Below are 26,199 nucleotides of genomic sequence, written 5' to 3'. Positions count from 1 at the left end.
AGTAAAATTTGGAATAGAAATAGACCCAGTCTTTCTTTGGGGGTTCAGTATCACCTTGGTGACCCCAATCCTCTGGTTGCAAGTCCATCTCTCTCTGTGCCTAGTTTGTACATTTATATCTTAGAAAATCAGTGTCTTGCCTTTGAGCTCAATATTCCTCCTCCCTGGATAGAAAATGACATCCACTGTCAAGCTTCTCTTTGTCTTTCTGTTGATGGATTGCCTTTTAGATCTCAAGTGATCACTTGTATCAGCCATGTTTGGAGTGACATGGGATTAGGTTTTGGACATAGCTTCAAACTCCAGATCTGCTCGTTTCCAAATATTGATCCTCAGAATGCCGGCCACCCAGGACCCCACCTGAACCTGTACGTCTCCTCGGGCTCCTAGCTGTGCTTTTCCAAAGTTTGACTTTCTTTGCTGCCTCCAACCAAATCCTGATTACAAGAGTCAAATACGTTTATATTCTTTTATATTATTAACAGCCCCCATAATTTACAGTCATCTGGTATATCTAAATGTTTCTCGAAGCTTAAGTAACAGTGAAGTTATTTCTTAAGCTTACTATGACCGTCTCACATTGAAGACGTTTGTCTCACAAGTACAGATAAACTATCAGAGAATAAATAATATCATTCGGACTATAACATCTATGATCGTAAACCTCCTCAAAGCTATACATACCTTTTTATTATTAGGTTACATACAGGAAATGTGGTTCAGTCAAAGAAAACCACAATGTTAAAAATCCCATTCTGTGAAAACAGGATGGGAAAGAAGAAAAAAATAGAAGGGAAGAAAAAAAGAAGGAAGTCAAAAGAAAAGAAGGTGGAAAGAGAAGATGGATTAAGGAAGAATGGGAGGGAGGGAGGAAGGAAGGAAGGAAGGAAGGAAGGTTTTTTTTTGGAAGGAAGGAAGGAAGGAAGGAAGGAAGGAAGGAAGGAAGGAAGGAAGGAAGGAAGATAAGATGGCAATGAGAGGAGGGAGGAGGACCAGGGGTAGAAAGGAAGGAGACAGGGAAAGGAGGAAAGGGGGAAAAAACTAAGAGAAGAGAAAAGAAGGAAAAAAGGAAGAAAGAAAGGAGCAGGAAAAGAAAAAAATAGCAAGAGTCATTAATTTGAGGTGTGCTAGATAAATGTAATTTATGAATATATGTGTATATGTATATATCGATATGTACATATGTATGTATATATCTGTACACAAGTGACGAGCTTCTGAACTAGCAGACACATCCGTGTGCCTGGAGGGTGGCGCACAAGCTCCTACTCTCTGGACCCTTCCAGATCTCACTCAGCACCTCTTCATCCAGCTCTTCACTTGTATCCTTTATAATGAAGCAGTAAATGTAAATAAAATGTCTTCCTAGTTCCGGGAGCCATTCTAGCAAATCATTCAACCTTTGGACAGGGTCATGGGGACCCTCAATTTCTACCTGGTCATTAAGAAGCATGGGAGGCCTGAAAATTGCTGCTGGTGTGTGAGGTGAGGGTCGGGGCCAGTCTTGTGGGACTGAGCCCTTAAACTGCGGCGTCTGCGTTAACTCCTGGTGGAAATCAGCGTCAGAAACTGGCTGAACTGTTGGACGCCCAGTTGGTATTCAGAGGATCAGAGAACTGGTTGTTGGTTTTAGAAAACACCTCAGTCACATATACATATTACATGCATATATGTATATGTATCTTCCATATGGATACATAACCATGCATACATGTATAATTTTATGTACATATATATTATCCACATACATATTTTATATCGATACATGTATAATACATTCCATATACGTCACAATTATACTAAGTACATATGTGTATATGAGATACATTGAAATAGAACGGTGTGTGGGGGAGACGCGTGGTGTAATAAAAGTGGGTGTATTAAGAAAAGTGCATTAACAGAGAGGAAGTGAACATGAACCAGTATAAAATCAGCCATATTATAAAAGCATAAAAATAATCAGAGCAACAAAACAATATTATAAAACTCGAAAACTAAGGTTAAGTGGGCATCGGACAGTGTGGCATTCGGTTTGGCTTGAGTGTTCTCAACTCAGAAATATGTATAGAACCCGATCTTATTAATGCTATATAATTTTCACATTTCCTAAGAGGTTGCATGCAGAATTACTCTATGAATTCCACGTAGTACTAGCAAATATCCATATGACATATGGATAGTAAGTATTCAAGTGAACAATGTTATACCTGATACTTAGCGACCACTGAACAGTTAATACACACGCAATGAAGATACCAGAATAATTTTCTTTATAGAATAACTAATGACTGCATTGTACATTCTGATGGCATAGAAAACCATTACTTGCATTCATGGAAATACTAACGTGCATAATTCAAATGGTAAAAATTCAGTTAGTTATGAAATTCATTTTATATGTCTTTATTGGAATAACCCATATTTTGAAAAGAATAATGAAATCCTACTCTGAAGATATATTCCAAAGTAAACTGAGATATTCCTGATTATCTCTCTCTGTCCCCTTGCTCAGTTCCGCCCTGTTTGCCATGCTGTTTCAGAAATAAGGAGAATTTTTCATCTTCCATGTCTTCTTTGGATAAAGAGACTCATTTAAAGGTAATTAAAATATTGATACAGATTTTTAAAAATAAAATAAATCAGGGATGAGGAAAAAGAGAAAGTGGTCTAGGGGGAAAATTACCTTTATAGATTTTCAGCTACTTTTTTACAGCTCTTTCCATAGTATACTGTTAACCACTAGTTTACGGTGTTATCTGTCGGTAGTTTTGAGAGATCAAAAATATACAAACGGAGGGAACCAAGGACCCAATTATAGAGAGTGGAAACATCAAACGGCACGCATAATTCCGGCAGTAATTCTCTTCTGATGGCACGAATGCGGGCTGTCTCGCCGCGAGGCTGACCGAACAGCCGGGCGTGTGGCGGCCCCTGCGGTCCGCACGCGTCCTGGCATTCACGCCCTTGCATGGACTGGACTCATTCACTTCATCGCAGGCGAAGTGAGATGTCACTGTGGCTTCTGTTCGGAGAGCTCTCCCTCGCTCTCTTAGATCGCTCGCTCTGAGGAAAGCCAGCTGCCATGTCCGAAGCAGCACCGTAGAGAGAGGCTGAGACACGAAAACCACCACCCATGTGAGCGCCCTCGGATCTCCCCACCCTCTTCTTCCCCACACAGGTGAGCTCACGCGAGAGCACAGCCTTGGCGGACACCTTGACTGCAGCTCTGTGAGAGATCTGGAGTCGGGGACACTCGCCCGAGCTGTACCTACAATGCTGACCCATGAGGTAAGTGAGCACTGTGTGACAGCTCAAGCCGTCAGGTTTTCGAGTGACTTATTGCACAGCAAGAGGTAAACTGAGGCAAGCTTGTGCAGGGGACTAACGGTGAGGCGTTCTGGGAGCTTGGCAGTGTGACCCAGAATGAATCCGGTTCCGGCCTGATGCTGCCTGGTGGCACATGTCCACTCCGGTTTAAATGTTGACGGGGATGACAGAACTGCTGCTCTCTGGGACTTCCGGGACAGTGACGATTGTTACCCAACACATCCCACCCCGCCTTGGCCCTAGGAAGTCCTTTGCCAATCCCGCTTTATTCTAGTCCCTGGTGACTTTTTTTTTGTCTCTGCTTGAGTCTTGCATTGTTTTGGGCCCTAATTCCCCAAACCTAAACTATGTTTACAATTGTATATAAAGACATAGATCATCAGAAGACAGCTGAAATTAAGTCTATTTGATTATATGAAGGGTTTTTTTTCTAGCAACAACAGGTTATAACAAATACACGTAACAATATTTTTCCATAAAAAGGCTAAATCCTAGCTCCAAATCCTATGTGTTAACTTCATATTGAAAACCATAAAATTCAATACCAGAGAAACATTTGATGACTTCCTTGGTATATGTTTTAAATATACTTTATATTATTGAAAATTAATTTCTGTAAAAATTAATTTTCCTTTTTTTTTTTTCGTCACAAAGACAAAAGCAGGGTAACTTAAAAAACAACACCAGCGAGAATACGACCAGCGATCGAGTTCTTACACAGGACCAACGAGTACCTGGCATTGTCTCCTATGGATGGGCGGCAGAAACTCGGAGCGAGGGAAGGACCGCGCCGTGGTACACGCCAGCCAGTTGCTAAGGCAACTGGAGCGCTGCGGCTGAAGCTCGAGTCTTCGGTGGGTTAAAGGCTTCGCCTTCTGCAGCCTCAGCTCCCAAGGGTCGGGCTCCTGCCTGAACGGTGAATTGTATATGCCTGGAATCTAAAGGAAAAAAACGTCATTTGGATCTTTATCTTTAATTTTCACATGAACGGAAAGCAAGAAAAAGTCGCAGCGTAATGTTTTCCATACGCTTAAGGACCATTTGAAACTGCCACTCTGGTTCTGAACAGGCGGTGAATTTCAGATTTTTCCGAGAAGATCACAGGATACTCATGCTTGGTCTTTACTCTATACCAACGATTTCGGGATCATTCGTGGCTGAAGACTAAACATGCTAAAAACGATCGAGCTAGAGTTTCTACCTGCCTCCCGGGGCCTATTTTTCATAATTATATCAGTGAAAAAAATAAGCAGAACCTTAAGTCATTCATTTTGCTTTCTAACCACGCACCATGTACCCACACCGATAAGTCACACATTCACTCACACAAGCTCACATACACAACGTTCGAACCACTTTCGATTACAAAACACGTACTCAACGTGTATTTGATTGTTTGAATGATTATTTATTACGCAGCTTAATTAACGGAAGCCATGTTAAGTTTTTTTCTTTAAAATAATCGAAGTGCATATTCGAAATAACATCCTATGTTTTGTGCTCATGTGGTTAGATACTGCAGTCGGTAGTGTCGCATTACCCTTGCTGTTTTATCATTGACCTTGTCACACTGCATCAAAACAGTCAAGACTGACTTAGCAGAACACCTGCTATGCCATGGGAGTTCAACAGACGTATGTATGACAGATTTTAAATTCAAGTTTAGTGGATGTCCAATTTCTGAAAATTCAGTGGTGTTTGAGTACAGAACCATATTCTGATACTCTTCTCATATCTATAAACACATGTTCATCTGGAAAAATTACACTTTAAAGGACAGTATGACTTGTCTTACTGTTCCGTAGATGCTCCAGACGAATGTAAAGAATGTATCCATTGAATCTGTTTTTCCTAAAAATGTGCTTTTTTCTCTCATGCCATCATCATATCCATAAATATAGTCACCCCACTCAACACGTAGTTCCAAAGCACTATGCTTAACTAGGATAGCTGTCTTTGAAAAACTATCCTAGAAAATTATATATTTCTACTCTAACACTTCAATAAGTGTTAACCTCTGATACCAGCTCATGTGAGATTCACTTCGCTCTCCCTAATGCTTCTGTAATAGCCTGGGGGTGACCAGCACAGAACCTATTCACGTCCTCACGACCACCTTTGCGTGGGTCAGTCCTTCCCCAAGCAAGCCGCCGAAGCCGGGGGACTCCGTTTTACATATTTTTGCATCCCTAGGGCCTCGCTGAGGACTTGGTACACAGCAGACACTCAAAAAATGAATACTAAATGCTGATCGAGAATAACACGCACCACTCAGAAAGGCCCGCGAAGCCTCGCTTTCCCTCTCGTCTTCCAAAGACACATAAACATCTTAGAAAAATGTTTGAGGTTTATTGCAAAATCCAATCGAATGCTTTCCAAGAAGTTACAGAGTATCTTCTTTTAAACTTGGCGCCGGTTTCGATTTGCTCTCGAGCACGTCGTGATTAAGAACTAAGTTATCGCAGACTCCCCGACTTGTGTCACCTCCGACCCAACTCTTCCAACGTTATACTCGGGGGCTGAATTTTATTAGCTGTAACTGAGTTCATGCAAATGTATTTAAATATTTTAAAAATAGTTTGAACTGGCTCTTCTTCGAGATGTTTTTTGTCCCCTATGGCAATTTATACAAGAAAAAACTGTTGGAAAGCTTACAGGCAATGATATCAACCATTTTTTAATGTCATATTAACATTCTTGCTATAATGCCAAATATAGAACAAGGTGGATACATAAACAGCTAAATCATCTTCAAAAAAAAATATATATATATACACACACACACATACACACACACACATATATTCAAAACAGCTTTCGGTGGATAGTAACTTTTAAGTGGATGGTCATTTTTAAGATGATTTTAGAGTGATTTTCTACAATGAAAATATATCAATTGTAATGAGGAAAAAACAAATAGTATATTAAAAGGACTATTTTGACATAACATTTAAATCTACATAGCGTATGAAAGAAAACACCAATCCATTTAGTGATGATTTAATTAAATGAAGTCTGTTAGTTTATCATGCCTACAATCTCATAGATTTAAATGGTAAAATTTAACTAGATTATAATTTATGTCTTAAAATATCCATCTACCTGAATAACTGCTACCAGCTATTAACTTTACCCCCGTTAGAAATCTTCCTTGATCTTCCACACTTGTGTGCACATGTATACACAGGCTAGATGGGAAATGCAAATAGATCAGTAGACATGATAGGTTTCCTAAATTATATTTTGCAACCTATATAGAGACCTCCTCATGTGTATTCTCTTTGCAATTTAAATCAAATATAGATAGAAAATATATTTTAATTGAATTTAAAATGTGCCATTTAAAAATCTTCAAGGTGTATTTTAGAAATCAATTTAATGTATTTGCTAACTTATGTCGATGAACACAGTCCAGCCTTCCCTCAGTCCCTACAGCAAGCAAATATCCTATTTATTTAGACTAATACAGTATTCATTTAATTATTATTATTTAAGCAAATAAAACAACATCAACTTACTATGGTCTCAATTGCTATATTTCACAATGTGTCATCCACTTGTGAATAATGGTTTGTTGTTGATTTTCAAAAATATTACTATGAGTCACAAAAGACAAAATTAATCCTAAGGGACTGAAACATATTTTTCGGTTTTCACATTTTTCACAACTTAGAAGGGCTACGGCCGAGCTAGCTTTTGGGACCTCATTTTCAGCAATAATTTTCTAGAGTGACCGACACTATGGGGAAATCTGTGCTAACTGTTTAAAAAAAAAAAAAAAAAAACCTACAACTGAGTTATTTGCAGTACCGTCATGCTAACATTCAACTCAATAAGACCCAGGAAATCTCAGGAGAGGGCTCTGCTAATAGCTTCTTACTGACCTCCTTGCATCCGGCCGACTGCTGACGGGTGGCCCAGTGGTGAATATGGCAAATGAGGTGTGAAAGCACTGATTTTTTTTAAAGGAAAAGATTCTGACTCGTCAAAAGGGGAAGAGAAGAAAAAAAAAAAAAAGGCAATGAGTTATATAATAGATATATATTTTTCTTGAATTCCCCCCTTCAGACCTTCCATCCTGGGAACTTGAGCGTGACCTAGAATATTAATTATGTCAGGTTGAGCAGCGAGCAAATGTACCATTTGTTACCCAGTCACCCTTAGCGTTACATTAATATTTTGAACCGTTCCAGATTTCTAACCATCTATCCGTGGGCTCCTTTCTTCTCAGTTTTCATTCTTACACTTAAGTGTTATATGGGCAAGTACTTTAAAAATGCAATTGATTTGAAAACAAGCAGATCTATTTTTTATATTCGAAGCACCTGCTGCTTTATTTCATGAAGAATGTTTTCATGGTCATTTTCCACTCACACACTGACCTTTATTTTGTAATTGCCCGGGGGAAGTTCTATCTAATTTTTTTGTCCCTTCTCTTTGTTATTGAGGCTTACTTTTCAAACAAGCTTCCATGAAATAAAAAGAACTTGAAAAGGGTTGTGTACACCTGTAATTCCCAAAGCACAATTACTAGTGTTTCCATTTCATACCCTTACCACGTGAGAATGATAATTTCTCATGACTTCAAAGTAACTGCTTATTCCTGGAATGGAGAGTTATTAGGTATACAGGGTAAGTGGGAGAATTCAAGTTTTACTTTAGCGAATAACAAATACACAGCAAACGGGAGTCGCCGACTGCCGTAAAGAGGAACAAGATTAGAAAGTGTTTTTCTTGCTCCATGATCCGCAGTTTGTGAATACTGTGAGAGATAAAGGTTTAAAAGGAGGGCTGTCTGAAATATGTGTGAGTTCTAAGTTTCGATTTAAAAAAATGCTCTTAAGAAATAAGACACCAAGCGAGCACAGAAGAGTGGACACAGTCCCCAAGGACAAGAAAAGGACACGCGAAGGCCGGGGAACTGAGAACGCAGTATCTGCCAGGGTGGGGGGCTGCGGAGTCAACACTGACCAGGGCACTCCTTCACAATTATCGGGACGTCCTCGTGCCAGGGGATTTATAAAAACCCCACCCGGCAAATAATTGCCCTGCTGTTAGGAGGCAGTCAGAGTGTTAACACTGTCACGGTCCAGCGTTTAGTAAGATATTCCACATTCAATTACTCCTGCGGAGAAGGAAGAGGGCACATGGCCGAGGCTGGGCTTCCACCTGCGTCGCAGGCGGCAGCGCTGAGAACCCTCAGGTGCGGGGCCCCGGGACGGGATGCGACTCCACGGAAACGCTGGGATTCACGAAGAACACATCTGGTGGCGAGCTCATCTACGTAGAGCGGGACTTAAAAAAAAAAAATCTATTACCGACTATGCTTCTTCTCTTCTGCTAGTGCAGTTGAGAGAATTTTTAAATGTTTGAGTCAAGTTATAGAGGGGTTGCAGACTCCAGCTGTGGCTGGCTCCTTTAGGCGAACAGATTATGTTTACAGACCATTTTGATATCTTAATCATTATCATCGTATGTTACCACGTTCTCGTGAAATGTTGATAAAATGGAGCAACTTAAACAAGATACCATTCTCTATGTACGAAGTCACTTCGATAATATTGAGACTCTACTCACTCAGATACACTTTGCTGGATCTAAGGTGGGGACAGAGATGAATAAGAAGTGATCGGCCCATCACACCACCGTCAGCAGGGCGGGAGGGCGGGATTAAGAGAATGATTTTGTGACCGACAATAACATAATCGGCTTGGAGTAAGTGTCCTTTAATAACCGTTGTACAAGAGGCATGCGGCAAAGGCTGTGATGATGGCATGTCCTTTAGAAAACTCTGGAAAGAGTATCTGAATTCGTGCTAAAGATGAGTAGGCAACTAAAAAAAAAAAAAGGCGTACCAGGCTAAGGGAGGGGTAAAATAAAGACAAATTTATGGGGAAACATGGGGCCATTGTTCGGTGAACATTGTGTTGGCCAGTGTAAGCCTGAGATGAGCTTGTGAAGACAAATGGGGTCTAAACCTTAGCATGCTGCAGATTGCATTTAATTCCGCATATAATGGGAATCTCTTGATTTTCGCATTCTCCTTTAGAAGGCGAACTCAGGAGAACGTCTGAAGCAGGTCCTACTGTTACATGAAGCCTACAGAAAACAGAAACACAGGCAAAAAAATACTTTGAAGAGACAGAACGAGCATCAGAATCAGATTAGGTTATGGCAGGGATGTTGGAATCATCAGACGAAAAATTTAAATCAACTATGATTACTATGCTGAGGGATCTAACGGATAAAGCAGACAGCGTGCAGGAACAGATGGGCAACGTAAGCAGAAAGATGGAAATTCTAAGAAGGAATCAAAACGAAATGCCGCGGATCAAAATCATTGTCACAGAAATGAAGAGTGCCTTTGATGGATTTATTTGTAGTCTGGACATGGCTGAGGACAGATCCTCCCAACTTGACGATATGTCAGAAGAAACTCACAAAATGGAAAGGCAAAGAAAAATAGTCTGGTAAAAATGAGTACCAAAGCTATGCCATACGTGTAATGGGAACACCAGAGAAGAAGACAGAAAGGTGTAGAAGAAACATTTGAAGTAACGACGACCGAGGACTTACCACACGACAATTTTATTCCTGGGCATCTACACAAGAGCAATGAAAATGTGTGCCCACACAAGAACTTGCATATGCTTATATACAAATGCTCACAGCAGCATTGTTTATAAATAAATGCCCCCAAATGGTAACAACCCAAACATTCACCTACAAGTTAATAAATTAACTGAATGGGGTAATCCACAGAATGGAACACTATTGTACAAAAAGGATAAATAAAGTACGGATACATGTTGTAACAGGGAAGAATCTCAAAAACAAGATGTTAAATAAAAGAAGAAAGATGTCCTATCGCATGCTGTATCACTCCATTTACATACAATGTCCAGAAAAGGCAAATCTAGATAAAGACATGTACGGAGTCACGGGGTATATGAAAAACTTCGTTACCTCCTCTCAATTTTGCTGTATACCTACGACTATTCCAAAACAAAGCCTAGTAGAGAAAAACGTAAATGGCACCATCAGTTCAGTCTCCTAAGCCAAACACCTGAGAATCATCCTGGATGGTGAGTGACCTTTTCCCATCTCTCCACCAAATCCGCCCACGAGTTCTATTAATTTTATCGTCAAAATACATCTTGAATCCATAGGCTTCTATTCATATCCATGGCCACTACCCTTGTCCAAACGACCATAACGATGTCACCATAAGTGTCTCTAACTTACATTTAACTCCCTCCGTTCGTTCTGCTTTCAATCTCTCTGATCCTCTATCGGGAAGCCAGAGTAACAATTAAAAATAATAAAAAAAATTAGTTTAGTCCCTTAAAAGACTGTGCAGTGGCTTTGCAGAATACCTAAGAAAATCTAAGAAATTCTTAAGAGAGTCCTTTTTTTTCCCTCTGTTCTTGTCTCATTTGAGCCACCCTCCCCATCCCTCACTACATGCCATCCACGTTGGCTTCCTTGCATTTCCTCAAAATATGCCAGGCTCTTCCAGGAGTCAAATTCACCAAAAATGTTTTTTTGCTATCTGCTTATTTACCCGGCCAAATTATGCTCACCCTTAAAAACTCACATTAAATATCACTCTTTAGAAAGACCTTTTGTGACTCCATACACACTGTCCTAGTCTGCTCTCTCTCAACGTCCTCTGTTCGCATTCTTCATGGCGCTTAGAGCCTTTACTTAAGCACATATGTGACCGTTTGCTTTTCGGTTTCTGTCTCCCTGACTGGAGTTTAAGCTCTGTCAGAGCAAGAGCAGTGTTCGTTTTCTTGATCTCCGGCTGCTTAGGCTTGTTCTCATCTCCGGCTGCACACCGTGGTCATTTGGGGAACGTGAAAGCACTAATTCATGTCCAAGCTCTGCCCTGACCAACTCGACCAGAATCGTTGAATCCCGTGTCTGGGCGTCAGTTCAGCTTTGTTTTTGAAAGCGGAGGTGCAGCCAGCGTTGAGAACGCTGACTTCTTCCCTATCTCGGTACCTGGCTCAGAGCGGACGACCCATCGATGGGCACCTAAGTGAAAGGGACGGGCAGTCTGGAAAGGAGGTGAAGATGCTTATTCAGAGGCAAGAAGAAAGGACAACGGCATATGGACGGGGAGCATTCGTTAGAAACGGGATCGAAAGGCACTGACGGTAAGTTCATTAAGAAGAACACAAGGGAAGGTGGGGTGACAGCAAAGCTGGGGGAAGCACCCAGGTGGAGAAGGCAGAAAGAGGAGCGGCCGTGCAGGGCTGCCCTGTCTGTCCGGGAGTTATCAAAATGCACCTTCCCCCAAATCGCTCGGGTCGAAAGGCCCAGTGTAGGTCTGGAAGCGAAGGGACAGGCCGCGGCCAGCAGCTGTTGCATCTTCGAATAAAACTAGCTGGAGGTGTGAAAACGGATGGGCCACTGGGGGAGTGGCAGGGGGTACAGGCAGGAAGAGCCTCAGGAATGGTGGGGACCCTGGGCGCGGCCCCAGACCCCCGACGAGGCGCATATCGCAAAAAAGTGGGTCACACGCAGGTTTTGGTTTCCCGGTCAACATAAACGTTATGTTTCTGCCGTACTGTCGTCTACTGAGTGCGCGAGGGCGTTATGTCCAAAAACACGACAGACACACCTTAATTAAAAACTACTTTGCTTAGCTGAAAGATGCTAACCATCGTCTGAGCCTTTGGAGAGCTGTAATCTTTTCCCTGGCGCCTGCCACAAACCTGCAATTTGTAGGAAAAAAACGCAATCTCTGCGAAGTGCAAATCAAGCAAGACGCGATAAAGTGAGACGGGTCTGCGTAAGGAGCACGTGGGAGGAGAGGACCCAGGAAGGACACTCGAAGGGCAAAGGGCGCAGGCGGAGAGCGGAGAGGCAGGACGTGGGGGAGGCGGCGGCTTCGCCAGTGAGGGCGGCGGGGTCAGAGGCAGGGAGCGGGGGAGCGGGGAGCGCAGCTGGGACAGTAATTAGAAGGTGACAGGTGACCTCTGCAGGAGCAGGTTCTGCTCTTGTGGCAGAAATCACATCACAACTCACCGAGCACGAGGAAAGAGGAAGTGGGGGCTGGTGTGAGTTCCCCAAAACGCAGTAAGGGCGGGGAGACGCAGGAAATCTCAGGGCGGAAAGAATATATATATATATATTTATTTATTTATATTTTTTGTTTCGGTTTGGTGCTGTTTTCAGTCCAGACTTCCCTTTAATCGGACTGCATTTGGAAAGACTTTGTAAATTCCACACAAAAGACTTCCAGGGAAGTTGTCCCCACGTGACAATCCCTCCTCTCTTTATCGCTGTGACACCGACCCCTGCAGCGGTGTCTGCCCGCCTGGCCTGCGCCTGTCCTTATCCCCCAGCGAGTCCACCGCGGCCACCGCGGCCCTCTGCTCCCTTGGCCCTCTCTCCAGACGTAGCTTTGATTCCCGCTTGTCCACTGGAGTCAGAGCCTCGATAGCTTATAAGCAAGCATGTCACGCTGATGTCGGTGCTGGAATGGGTACGCGCCCACACTGAGAACGGACTATCGTGAGCAGTGTGGACGCCTGGTGTCTGAGGGAAGCGTGTGGCTGGTGTGCAAGGTGTGTAAGGTGGGGGAGTCATTCCCACAAAACAACAACAAGATGTGCACAGAAACAGAAGCTTTCAATGACTCTGATATTACAGAACCAGAAGTAGCCCCACGTGGTATCAGAGTGAACAAAATACACAGGGATCATTGAGGAAGAGAGAGAAGAAAAGACTAGAGTAGATGACAAAGCCAAGCACAGTGCCACAAAGGCCACAGGAGGTTTCAGGTCACAGGTGTGCGTGCGGTGTGCACATCTCCAAGAGGCCCCGTGGGTTTCTAATCAGGGGACTCCTGGGTGACCTTACCCGGAGTTATTTTCGGTAAAACAGCCAGCGTGGACTCTCAAGTCCACGGTGGTCTGCAAACTCCCCATTGTGGCCCCTCTAACACACAAGGCCACACATTCTGAGCTGGAGTATTGCACCCATGAGCGAAGCCTGCGTGCCCTGAGGAAAACTGTCACCCGTGCTTCTGTGGCCACCGTGTCCCTAGACCCCTTCCATCAGACGCCTTCCACGCCTCCTCTGGGAGCCTAGCCCGTTCCTTTGCTCGGGTCATCCGTAGAGGTTTGAGTTGAGGATGACTGCACAGTTTGGGTTTAAGAGCTGACTTCCAGGGCAATGAATAACTCAAAGAAAAAAATGCTTAACGTTCCAGAAACAGGCAACTGAATGAAACTTTTCTTTTGTGAAAGAAAATGTACCAGTGGAATGGAGCATTTGTTGAACTTTGTCCCCAGTGCTACATGGGGCTCTGCTGGACACCGATTTCTCGCGAGTCTTTGAAGAAGGGTTTTTTTTGGAGTAAACAGGAGGAAGCCACGTTGAGTTTTATCCACGTGCAGGGCTGACTGCCGCGGGGGGGCGATGTGCTGCTGTATCTGGTCGCCACAATCTCGGGTCCGTATCCAAAGGCCACCTCGTTTTCAGATCACTGTGCCCTCATCCCGTCTGGGTCTGCAGACCTGCGGTCTTCTTGCATGGCACGTATTAAGTGGCACCTACGAGGTACACGTGGCACCTGCCGCTTTGCGTAACGGAGCTGCGTGATTAGGAGTCTGGCGCTTTTCTGTATGTTATCCTTCAATACGCACTTTATCTTCTTAAGGTTATCGTTTGCTTTCCTATTTTGCTCTGGTGTCCTTGATGGTCGGGAGCCCAGAACATTCCACCATCCTTCATACCCCGTCATCGTTTATCACCACTCAAGCTGTAAGCCTCTCCAGTGGTTACACAATTCGGCCACAAAATAATTTAGAGGGAAAGTAATTTAATTAAGAGGAGTTGGCCAATACGATATGTTTTGATCAGAAACTGATGTGGTCTAACATGAATAACAGTCCAGTCCCTGGCTTTTTGGGTACACTATTGGGTTGTTTTACAAGTGTGTAGGTGTTTTTAATTTTTCTCACTTTTCAAAATTTGAGGAAAGAGTACTGCCCTCGTACCTCTCAACTAACCCATATTCACTTTCCCTCTATTACCCCATCACCATGCTGACTGAGATAATAAGCACAGCAGCTTAAATTTCTCTACAGCAGAACAGAGTAGAACAGAGCTGGCCACAGCAACTATTTCCCTATTTGATTTTTGGCCCAACTGCTAAAGAATTGGCCACGGGTCTCCTTTCCCTTCTTTGGGGGACTAATCCTCAACTACTCTATTACTTTCCTGACACTTCTGATCGGCCCTGCCCCTTCTGCCTCTCACCTCCCGATGTTTGAAAGAACTGACAAGCTAACTCGGTACGCACTTTATCTTCTTAAGGCATTAAAGGCTAATAGTGTTGCCTAGGTCGTCTAGTTCAAATAAACAGAAACTTGAGGATATGATTTCAGCCATCATCCAGGAAAATATTCTTGAGATAGGACCTTTCTCAGCTCCCTTCAAACTATGCCGTAACGAGAAAGCATGGTTTTGACAACAGCCGGACCTAAGTTTGAATTTCAGCTGCACTCTGTCTAGCTGAGTAACCTCATTTAATTTGTGATGTAAGACTTTAAAAATGTTAGCTTCTCCTTTGCCATATATATATATACATATGTATGACTGCACTTTAAAAAAAAAACGTAAAAGATATTTTAGCAAATATAGATATCAGTTACTAAAAATCATAGCTTTCAAAATAAATTGTTCATTTACATTTTTTCACTCAAAGATAAGCTAGTGAGTAATTAAGGCTGAAATAAAAGCTGCCTTTCTTGTGTTAAATCTAAAAGTATTATAAATCAGAATTAAGACATGCTTATAAACCATAACTATACTTGACACAGCTGCATGATATTTATGAAAATTGAGAGAGTAAATCCTGAGAGCTCTCATCATAACAAAAAAATAAATCAATAAAGTAAAACTGGGAAATAAAGCCAAATAAATTTAAGAGGAAAAAAAAACAAACAAACTGAAATTCACCTTGTTAGAGAGACTAATAAACTAAGCAAAACGCTTTACATTATATAAGCACCTTGAAAATGTAACTTTTCTCTAAACTAAGAAAGATTATATCCTTTTGCAAGACTTTCCTTTCAGCATAATAATAGCTATTGAGACACGTAGCTTATTTATTTTGGGGCCCAAGAGATATTCACCGATTAAGACTTAAAGACGAGTTACTTCCCTTTCCTCTCTCCTCCATACTTCCTTCCACTCTCTCATGTTTTCTTTACCCTCTACTGTGACAGTGTGAGGATAACACAACTCATTTTCGAGTGAAATATTTCCAATTGTCAAAAGATACAGTAGAGAGAAACATCAGTTGACAAGAGAGAAACCTGTCACTTTTTACTACCATGCTTAAAATCATCTTCGTCACACCAAAATGAAACTATCTTTTATATTTTTAAAATAACAATTGTACTTCCTCTGTTTATTTTGTGATTATAATAAATACATAAAATAATGAGCAAATTTTCTGTCTTTTAAATTATTTATCTATTTTATATTGCATAAAGTCTTAAGTTCATACATAATCACTTGTTTTGGATTATACGTTAAACTCAAAAGTTAAGAAATACTGATGTGGGGAGGGAGAGCTAAGTGGGGTTTGAAATATGTACATCCGGAAGCTAGACTATGGAAAATTATTCCAAAATTCACAAGAGAAAATTACAAATGGAGAATCTGATTCTCATTTACTCTATGAAATGGAAGATCTCCCCTTTCAAAGATATTCTCAATAACAAAGAGTATTCAAATAGAAATCCATCATTTAACTTTTTTATAGTAAAGAAAAATTTACATCAGTATTCTTAGAAAATATAGTGAATGAACATTCTATTCTCACTCTAGAAAATATAACCAAATTACTATCAAATGAAGAAGTAATCAAAGAATATGAAGCCAAAATACAGTGAACAAATATTATTGAGCTAGCTGTCAGGAAATTAATGAAACCAGTATATTTTTAGATTTTGAGTTGTAGTCAGATGTTAAAATCCAAAACGTATTTGAAACAACTTTTTGCTCAGTATAAAAATCTCCATTTGTGTACTTTCTTCTAAAAAAGGTGGATCTCCAAACTGTATAAGCTTCAGGCCCCACAGCCCACGAATCTGCCTCCTGTCACCTGTATAGGAGAGGTTTATAGTGTGTTTCGTCAAAGAAAGTTTAAAAAAGAAAAATAGCTTTTAAAAGGTAGCATATTGGAAAGGGAAATATATATAAGTAGCCAAGGCACTTTCCTCCCTAAGGGGGCTCTCTTTGAGTGAACTTTCATTTAGTTTGCGTTTCTGTTGGCGTTTTTGCCTCCGTTTCTTAGAGGTGTGGTGGTTTGACGACAGCGAGGACAGAAGAGGGACTCGTCTGGGGACACGACGAGATAGCTACCCATCCCGCGCCGTCTCTTCCGAGAGCACTGACAATCAGTGAGGAGTCCTTCCCTTTCGTACGATACAGGATAATAGAAACGACGACGTTAAAGAGGGAGGAAATAAAATGCAAAAGCAGACAGCTGATTCATTCTCCCTCCTGGGCCTTTTCTGAATGGAGGCTGCGATCGTTACAAATCATGCGGCGGTTGTGCGATGGAGACCGGTTGCATGGGACCAAGAACAAATGACCAGACTCGAAGACCTGCCTCTCCAACGACGGGTCCAAAGACCGTTGGGCAGAGCTTTATTCGTTGCATAATCTTCTTGAAAGGATCAACCTGCTAAATGTCCAGAGGATTAATCACGAGGAAGACGGTTGCTACTTTATAGAAGGGGATAAATAACAATAAAAATGCTTTGCGTGATTCACAGGAAGGCACCACAGAAATCGAGATGATGTTCTAGCTTGACTCGCTCTTTTATGTGCAGACCCTAATTTCCCTCTATTTTTGTACATACTCTCACTCAGAATCGATGTTTCTTAAAAGTCCTAAACCATTCCAGAGAAAGGCCAAAATGAGAGTTCACCGAATTGAGGGGAAGTCAAGGAGCAGGGCATACCCAGAATGCTGGTGCTTTCCAGAAAGATACCTGTACGTTTCTTCCCTCCTCTTATCATGACCTATTTCTAGCTATCGATTTCCACCGAGCTATACTAATAAGAGCAACTTAATGGCCGTCTCCACTCTACAAGTACTTTAATTCCACAGGGGAAGAGGAATGCATCTTTAACAGCAAAATAATGGCCACTTCAAAGTATTAGTGGAAACTCTGTGAGATGCTGCCCCTTTCCTGGTGGGGGAAAAAGGGAAGCTTCTGAATCTCCACAATATGACAAGCCACTAGAAGTCACCCACCTGACATACACAGAGAAAACCTTACGATGAATTCTTCTAGTCTATGAAGCCAGTCTGTATAGGATGTTCCCACTGAGAAATAAAAGGACGTAAGACTGAATAGGCAAGGCCGAGTCAGATGATGGAGAGTTTTTATGCTGAAAACGCTGGACTGCATCCTACAGATAACATGGAATCTTTGGAGGTTTTGAACCTTGGTCAAAGGCATGAGACAGAGCAAAAAGAAAAGCGTTTTAGAGATTGTTTTCATTGTTCAGGGTTCCGGGGATGGACGCGGTGGAATGGATTTGAAAGTAACCTGGAAGAATGAATTAAAAGAAGTTGGTGATGTTGCACAGAAATGAAAACAAGGCCAAAGATTTAAAAAATGTGGACAACCAGGAACAGTTTAAAATTACTGATCAAAATAAAGACTGATTTGAACAAATAATTTTTAAAAAGTACATAAAGAAAGAACGAAATAAAAAAAAACAACAACAGAAAGATGAAGCAAGGAACCACATGAATGCCCCAAATCAGGTTCTATCAAACCCTGATAATCATAAATACGATATTCAATACTGTGGATATAAAGGTACCATTAACAGCCAATAGTATTAAGACATACGTCTTCTGTATGCATTTCATGGAAATACAGAAGAGAGACAGAGAGACAGAGAGATACAGAGAGAGATACAGAGAGAGAGAGAGAGAGAGATCGAGAGAGATCGAGAGAGATCGAGAGAGATCGTCCAACCCACAAACTGGGAAGGAACAGGATTAGTGTTTTGAAGCCACAGCAGTGGTTTTGTGATAAGCACCGAGGCTACAAGAGCCCTGCGGAAGCCGCCGTGGGCACGTTTTCACATCGCACTGGAGCATCCCAGCCTTGCTGTGGTGTACCGCTGCCTAAAAGCAACCCCTTACAAGAAGGCCCTTTGAAGACACTTCCCAAATACACCACAGATACGGGGACACGTGGCACACGCGCTCACACGCCGAAGGCTGCCGATCTTGTGACTTCACCAACCTCAAAGTCACCTGTCACCTATCGTGTACTTAACATATGTAAGGCACAGAATCACTCTGCTTCTGGTCCTGGGAAGACAGAGTTAAAAGCAAGAAATCCTTTGGGAGACTTACTGTAATTCTTAACTTATACTTTTCCTCACCTTACAAGACTTGTCTAATAAACATGTTATCCATAGCAGGACAGTACTAATTAATTTGAGTATATATTAAAAAAAACCTTTTATATTTAAGTATTTTCCTTCTGTGTACAGATGTGATATGATTTGGGGGGAAAAACGTAGCTGAAACCATTTGTTTTTCTCAAAAAATATATTGAAATAAAGTTTAATCAATATTAACCTTTTAAAGAATCATAAATAACTGAAAATTGTTCTCTTAATGTCCATATGAAAAATTTCACTATTCACTAAAGGGAAATCATTGAAAACCTATTATATAAAGGATAACATGAAATTTATTTTCACAAATTATGTGTACAAATTTTCATTAAATTTAAAATTTTCATTTCGGTTTTAACTTGAATATGCAGAAACTATTAAATGTCATAACTATAATAAATATACACAGCTATAATATAGTGAGTTATTCATATATTTTAATTTATTTTTGTTATTAGCATATTAAAATAAAAACCAGGATATTTCCACTAAATCAGGAAACTGTTAATGTGTATAATTCTATGTATTCACCTATATTCCTAAACATTAACTTTTTAAGATTTGGATCTTGAACTTCAGATTTGTATCCGTAATTTTACTGATCTCCAGGAGGATTTTTAAACATCCTGGCAACATTTTAGAGGCAGCATCTTTTAATGAATCCTACAATAGGCCTTTGCATATTTCTACCAGTAGGTGGAGCAGACAACATAATTTATTACCCAAGAACAAGGACAAGGGAATGAAAGTCAGTTGATCTGGAATAAAACAAATCTGCAAATGAGATTTTCTTCAAAGGAAATATGTTCTATATGTGTTAGATTTAGTTTGACTGGTTACTGAATCAAAATAAATAACTTTATTAAATAATCAATCTTTGCAGAAAGATAAATTAAATTTACAAATGGAGGCCATGTTTGCATTTTACTTATTCAAATCACCTAAAATTAGCTTTCTTTTCATAAAACTTTTATGGGGACAAAGATTTTTTGATGTGTTCATTTAATAAGGGCGCTAAACTCAATCCTGTCTTACAGGTGATGGGGTGCATAACAAATAGTATTTTCTGGGAAATATAATCGACTAATCCTATTATGTCTGTAGCAACAAATTAACCTTATTACTACTAGTAAATGGTGATTGATTATTTATGCAAATAAGTTACCATGTTCGGCTTTCTGATTGAAATAAACATATACAAAAGGTGCTTTAATATGACTTGAACTTTTTAATTAATAAAACCCTGAGGCATCTATTAATTCACTCATTGCAATATTAGTTATTTAGTTGTGTAATTTCTATTTGTGCTAAATATTTGCTTGCATAAAGATGAGATTATTAATATCTGTAAAAAGTAGTAATAGATTTTAGAATTATTTTAAGATATACATTGGATTTGTATTAAAAATAAGCTTAAAACTGACTTTAAAACAATGCTATCAGTATGTTGTATATCAGCATAATTGTCCTAAAATTATTAATGCATTAAATAACACATGATTTCATTTATTATCTAAGTCTGAATTTACAAATACAATTTTGTCTTACGAAAATATTCACCTTCTCTGAAGCATTAGTTGTCTAAATTAATGTTTTATTTCTATTCATCTAAGTTAAGCTATATTAGAGCTGTGAAAGTTTAATATAAAAATTAGTATTTTACAAACTAGATTAAAATCATTTCTAAATTATTGAAATCACCAATAAAACAGGGTTTCTCTCCTTGCTAAAATGCTATTAGAATTATTCTTTTAAGCGCGTCAACAGGACATTTCTTATCCTGATATATTTCTTATAAAAAGTTATTTACACTTGAATGTTTATTCAGTAAATTTTCAAATATCTGCCCAAATTGAGAGTGAAAACTGACACGAACCTTACAAAACAAATAATCCAAAGTTGGCTTTTATTTTGTACTTAAATGTATATTTAATATAATTTGAAATCAAAACTCTTAAAACAAACAATAAAATTAATCTGCAAACATCTAACTCAGGAATATTTTCAGATCTGCAGCCTAACATCTCCCTAATAGCAAGTCACGCCAAGAAAATCGGTAATAAGAATCAGCCTCAAGTACGAATCTTTCATTCTCTGAGTCTTCCTTGGGTTTGAAAAAGTAGGAATTTTTAAAAATTAAAATAAGCCAAATAGTAAATGGAATCAGCGAAATCATAAACATAAAGAGTTGTTCATTACAATGATTACCTATATAAACTGTCATGGAAAGTTGTCAAATTCCTTCTACTAAAGAAGTTGGTATTGACCGAACCTAAACTGAATGTTGCTGCCCGTGGTTATGAATCCCGTCATGTAAACTTACACGTCCTAGTCCTAGTACAGGATCAGGTACACTGTGGATACTCAAGAATATGTGAGTTGGAGTAATTAACCAAAGCATTTTAGAGTCGAGATTTACATTCACTCTGAAATCTTAAGCGTTGCATCTTTTTGTTTAGGTGAAAATGAAAGATTGCATTTTTTTTGCTTAAAGATGGTTTGTAATTATCACTTGCAATATCAGTTTTAAAATTCAACCTCTTAATATACGACAAAAAATCCTGATTTAAAGCTAAATAAAGCAAATTTGGTGGATATAAGAAAGAAAACATTTGAAGTTGTCAGTACCATCCTGTCAGTACAAGTAATCCCCTGACCACGGCAAACAGATGAAACTAGGGTGACACCACTATCCTATTACAAAACACGCACACACATGCACACACATGCACGCATGTGAACACACAAACACACATGCAAACACACAAACACATACATGCACACACGAACACACACATACACGCAAACATGCAAACACACATGCACACACATGCACACACGTGAACACGGGCACACACAAATACAGGCAAACACACATGAACACGCACACACAAACACACAAATACACACAAACACACGCATGAACACATACGTGTGAACACACATATACATGTGCACACACACGAATGCACATGCGCACATGTGCACACATACACACATACACACATACACACACACACGAGTCCGCCTTGGGAATAAAAGTGGTCCAAAGGATTGTCCTCCTGCCTTAGTAACTTGTGATCGAATATCAACATCACTTTAACCAGTGTACCAACTTGCCAGATCCACATAAAAATCCCTAATATTTTTATAGCACTTCTCCAAGAGGGGTGATTTGGGAACTGTTTCCCCTTTAGTGCCCTTAGGTCTGTGAAACCAGGTGGAAAACGGGAGTTGGGGGACAGCATTATAAAGATGTCTAACTAATTTTCGTTAATAACGAAAGGAAAGCAAAAAGGGAAATGAGGAAATGGAAGCTTCGAACTGCTCAAACAAGGAACTAAAAGTGTAGGATCGCGGTTCGTCCTCCACAGGTTGAACTCTAGTCGCACGGTACCGTTCTCTGAATGTTCCCGAAGAGCCCGGCACCCTCTTCCATACGCTCCGTTTAACCCGTGTAACGATCCTACAAGGTGCGAAGTGACAAGGAGGCGCGGAAGACTCAAGGTGACGTCCCGTGACGGTTCCCTGAGTGGGAGAGCGCGGTGCCCGCTCGGCCCCGCCTGCTGCCAGCGCCCTCCCAGTGCGTGGGGCACCACGAGACCAGCCCCGGAGTTCCGGGGACGAGTGATGGCTACGCCAGAGTCCATGCGCCCTGGCATCACCAGCAGCCAGCACGCCATGAGCGACGAGAGAAACGGCGGCTTGTGTTTGTAAACATAAGCATAACCGAAAATGTAACGGTAACATTGTTTGAAAAGTCATGAAGATCCATGAGTTGAGTCACGTGGTCGTTTGTGACATGAATTGTTAAACCAGGCACTTAAAGTTGAAAGAAAATCGAAATAGTTTAAAAAGTAATGCACACCCAATATCTACCATACTCTGGCACAAGGTAAGCATTCATGCCTTTTTCCTATATTATTATTATTAGCAAAAAAAACTAATTCTTTCTGGACTTTCCAAATTATTCCACTACCTACTTGATAGCTAGATAACCCTGGATAAAACAGAATTAACTAGTATTTCAGTTAAATTGGATTTCATCCTTTTAAAAATTGCTTTCTCTATAACACTATCCATCACAAGTATCAACAACACAATTAGAACTCAGACTAAGAATGATCCAAAGAATAAAGAGGGTTCGGAGTTATCAAAATAAACAACTCTACCTAAGAATTATCACCAGGTTTAAAGTACTAAAGTCTATACTTATGGTCCCCTTAGTTTCATCAAAATTAAAATGACTAGTAATTAAAGTTAATCAAATAAACATTTGGCTAAAAAAAATTCATGCTTTGTAATTCTATATTTTAAAAAAGGTAGCCTACCAATCATACGGCTAAAATTTTTACATTGTTATGAATTGTAAAACAAAAAGTCAAACTATTTTGACTTTTTAAATTTTAAATTTTTAAATTATCTTTAAATTACTGCATAAGTATCTAGAGTCAAAAGACCTCAGTCTGAGGACCAAATCTATTGCTTCTAGTTTTGTGTTTATAAATCAGTCTCATAATTATCTCTGAGTTTCAGTTTCCTTGTCTGTAAAATGAAGATAACTCAGCTATACGAATCCAAGTAAATAATAAGAAAGTCAGCATTATTGAAAAGTGTTATTTTTTAGACCAGGAACCGGAGGCCGGAAGTCCACGGGGGCTGTTCCCCACACACACAGCCAGCCCAGGGCTTAAGACGGTTCTGGGCTTGGATGGCTCTAAGGAGGACACCGGTCTCAAAGCACCTCACCGTCCACCTCTGGGACTTGACTGGCTCACGTCTGAAAACATGTAAATGTGTGACTCTAGCTAGAACTATGAGACTGGACTTGAACGTCTAGAAGAAAAAATAAAACGCCAGAAATCGCCAGTTTTCTACCTCTAGCTCAAGTACCAACACACAACTCAACCCTCAAATCCATGCTTTTTATAACCATATTTCTTTGTGAATGGCATATTCTGCATGCAATGTATTTTTTTCTTAGCAACCATGTCAAGATCTGAGGTAGTGAAATTTTCCCACATGGAGGAAAATAAATTTCTAAATATTCCAAGGTCCACATTCACATTTCTGTGTGAGGATGTAACTGCAGAAGGACTTCTGTTCAAAGCTACACCTGAAAACTTGCACCGAAATTTGGAAAGTACCCGAGAACGGTTTTAATCTCCACATTAGCTCAATTAAGAGAGAACACCTAAAAGCCACTGCAGCTTAGTAACCTGTTGGTTCCTGATCGAAGTACAACGCAACAACAAGACGCTGCTCAGAATGGGTTTGGAAAGCTGGGCTATGCCCTTTGTGCTGTGTCATCGCAGGCAGACCCCGCTGCTGACCTGGACCTTTCTGCCAGCGTCGCAGTGGCTGCCTGCATGAAGCCGCTGTCACAGACAAGTCACGGTGCCTGCGTGCACCTACACAGAAGCACAGAATTGAACTCGAAGTCACGCCTTTGCGCTATCTTTTCAGCAAGTCATGTCCCATTCAGCCCGCTAGTTTGTCTCTGTCGGGCTGGGGGCCCGCGCGGCTTCTGGGGGCTGTCGGGTTCAGGTAGACCAACCTGCTTTGTGCTGACGAGGTAATGCATCTTCCGGGCTTGGTAATCTCTTTTCTTCTCCTCCCTTTCGAGGCTGGCCTTCCTCTCTTCCCTTTCTTTCATCTCTGCAAACTCGTCCAGCGCCTCCCTGCATCGAAACCGTTTGCAGTTATTTGTGCTACTGAAAATCTGCTTACATTTTAATTCTTTCACTAATGATAATCGAGTAAGTTTTTGAGGGGCAATCATCACCCACATCCATCAAAGTCAGTGGGGTGATCTATCTTACCTGCACATTCATGCAATCTTTAAAAAAACACTTAAAGTGATTTTCCAGTGGTTAAGTTTTTAGAATCAAATATCTATATATTATAGCTAATTCAGCCGTGGAAGAAACATACCAAATGCAAAACTGAATTACTGTATTAATTTCTTTGGCTGAAGATTAACTTTTTGGGACATAAATATCCCAAGAAAACATTTGATCTACTGATTTTCTTTACATTTTGATTTTGTATTTACAAATCTCTAATCATTTATTTTGTACAACTAATAGGCTAATTTTAAAAGTGCTATGGTCTTTTATACATATGCTTGATTTATTATAAGTTTAATTCTGTTAACAATTCAAATAATATCAACATGATTACATATATTATCCTGCACTTGAAAGATTGACATTTTGTCCAATTACATAAATAATTAGAATAACAATTAAATTAGGTGAATAAGTTCATGGTTTTCTGGGTGCAATGAATTTCATTAAAATAATGAAATTTTTTCATCATTTGTGTGTGTGTGTCTAAGAAATTTAAACATAAAATAAGGTTTTAAAATACACTACGTAAAAAGCACCTGGCAGATAGGTTATGTTATCAAATGCGGAAAACTAAATCTTTTAATAGAACAAATCTAACGATTCATCTTAAAATAATGTTTTGAAATTGTACTTGATTCTTTTTAAAATATACATATGTAACTTAGTGTCTAGTTCTGTAAGTAAAATATGAAGTAAATCATCTGAGTATTTACCTCAAAGATAACAGGAGAAAGTTCCAAAAATAAGAAAAGATTCTCATTTCTACTTCAATGTCCCGAAATACTTTTGCTGCAATTTTCTGTGAAGGGCTACTCATACAATACTTCATACAAGGTTACTTATGAAACGGCCTGACGTTTAAAAATCACCGTGCTACGCTCCTGCAGCAGGGCAATTTTTTTCAACATAAGATTAAATTGCAAAATAAATGAATTACTTGGAGTGGCATGGCCCTCATTTTGCCACCCTTCTCTTGAAAATTGCTTATTAATATGAAAAAAGGAGTCAGAAAATAGCCTGTTTTGCTTTATGCATAGTGTTTTGGGGGCTTCCGCGGCCACGTCGCTGGGCTAGCTGCACGCTTAGATTGTGTTGGCAAGCGAGGGCGGTGACCTTCTTCACCTGCATCTCAAGGCTATTATTAATCGCTAAGTAACCTGGTAAAGCCAAACAAATTTGTTTCCATTGAAAGGATCTCTATCTGTGTCTGAGAATTTGTTCTGTACCAAACAAACCTCATTAGCAGTGTCCATTTTTGACAAAGAACCAGGAGTTAGGGGGACGAGTGACCTTTCTTTGTCCTTAAGGTACAAATTTCAAGGCAGTTACATATGAATAAAGGAGAACGTCTACCAGGAAAAATGCTATCGTGTTACATAACAAACTGAATATATTATTAACTTTCATCTTTTTACGTCATATAAAAATAAATATTTCTTCTATAATTCCTCTTGTAAATCTTTAAGATAATTTAAAATAAGCAATGAACTGCCACTACAAGGACAATTACTCAGATATGCATGTATCCAATTTGTTGCTCCAAAGGTATAATTTTCTG

The 26,199-nt window shown here is 40.0% G+C and overlaps 1 protein-coding gene across 2 annotated transcripts in view; it reads right to left on the bottom strand.

Moving 5' to 3' along the window:
- Nucleotides 1-26,199, bottom strand: part of SPATA17 (spermatogenesis associated 17) — a 116,009-nt gene that overhangs the window by 48,344 nt on the left and 41,466 nt on the right. For both annotated transcript variants that reach the window (XM_015592761.2, XM_006916226.3), the window contains 2 exons: nucleotides 24,347-24,470; nucleotides 4,062-4,265 (listed from right to left, as the gene is read on the bottom strand). In XM_015592761.2, the coding sequence (XP_015448247.1) occupies nucleotides 4,062-4,265; nucleotides 24,347-24,470 (328 nt within the window). The remainder of the gene's footprint in view (nucleotides 1-4,061; nucleotides 4,266-24,346; nucleotides 24,471-26,199) is intronic.

Source organism: Pteropus alecto, unplaced genomic scaffold (assembly GCF_000325575.1).
Source record: "Pteropus alecto unplaced genomic scaffold, ASM32557v1 scaffold65, whole genome shotgun sequence".
Lineage (NCBI taxonomy): Eukaryota > Metazoa > Chordata > Mammalia > Chiroptera > Pteropodidae > Pteropus > Pteropus alecto.
Note: the sequence above shows the minus strand (reverse complement) of the source record. Positions and strands in the feature narration are given on the sequence as shown.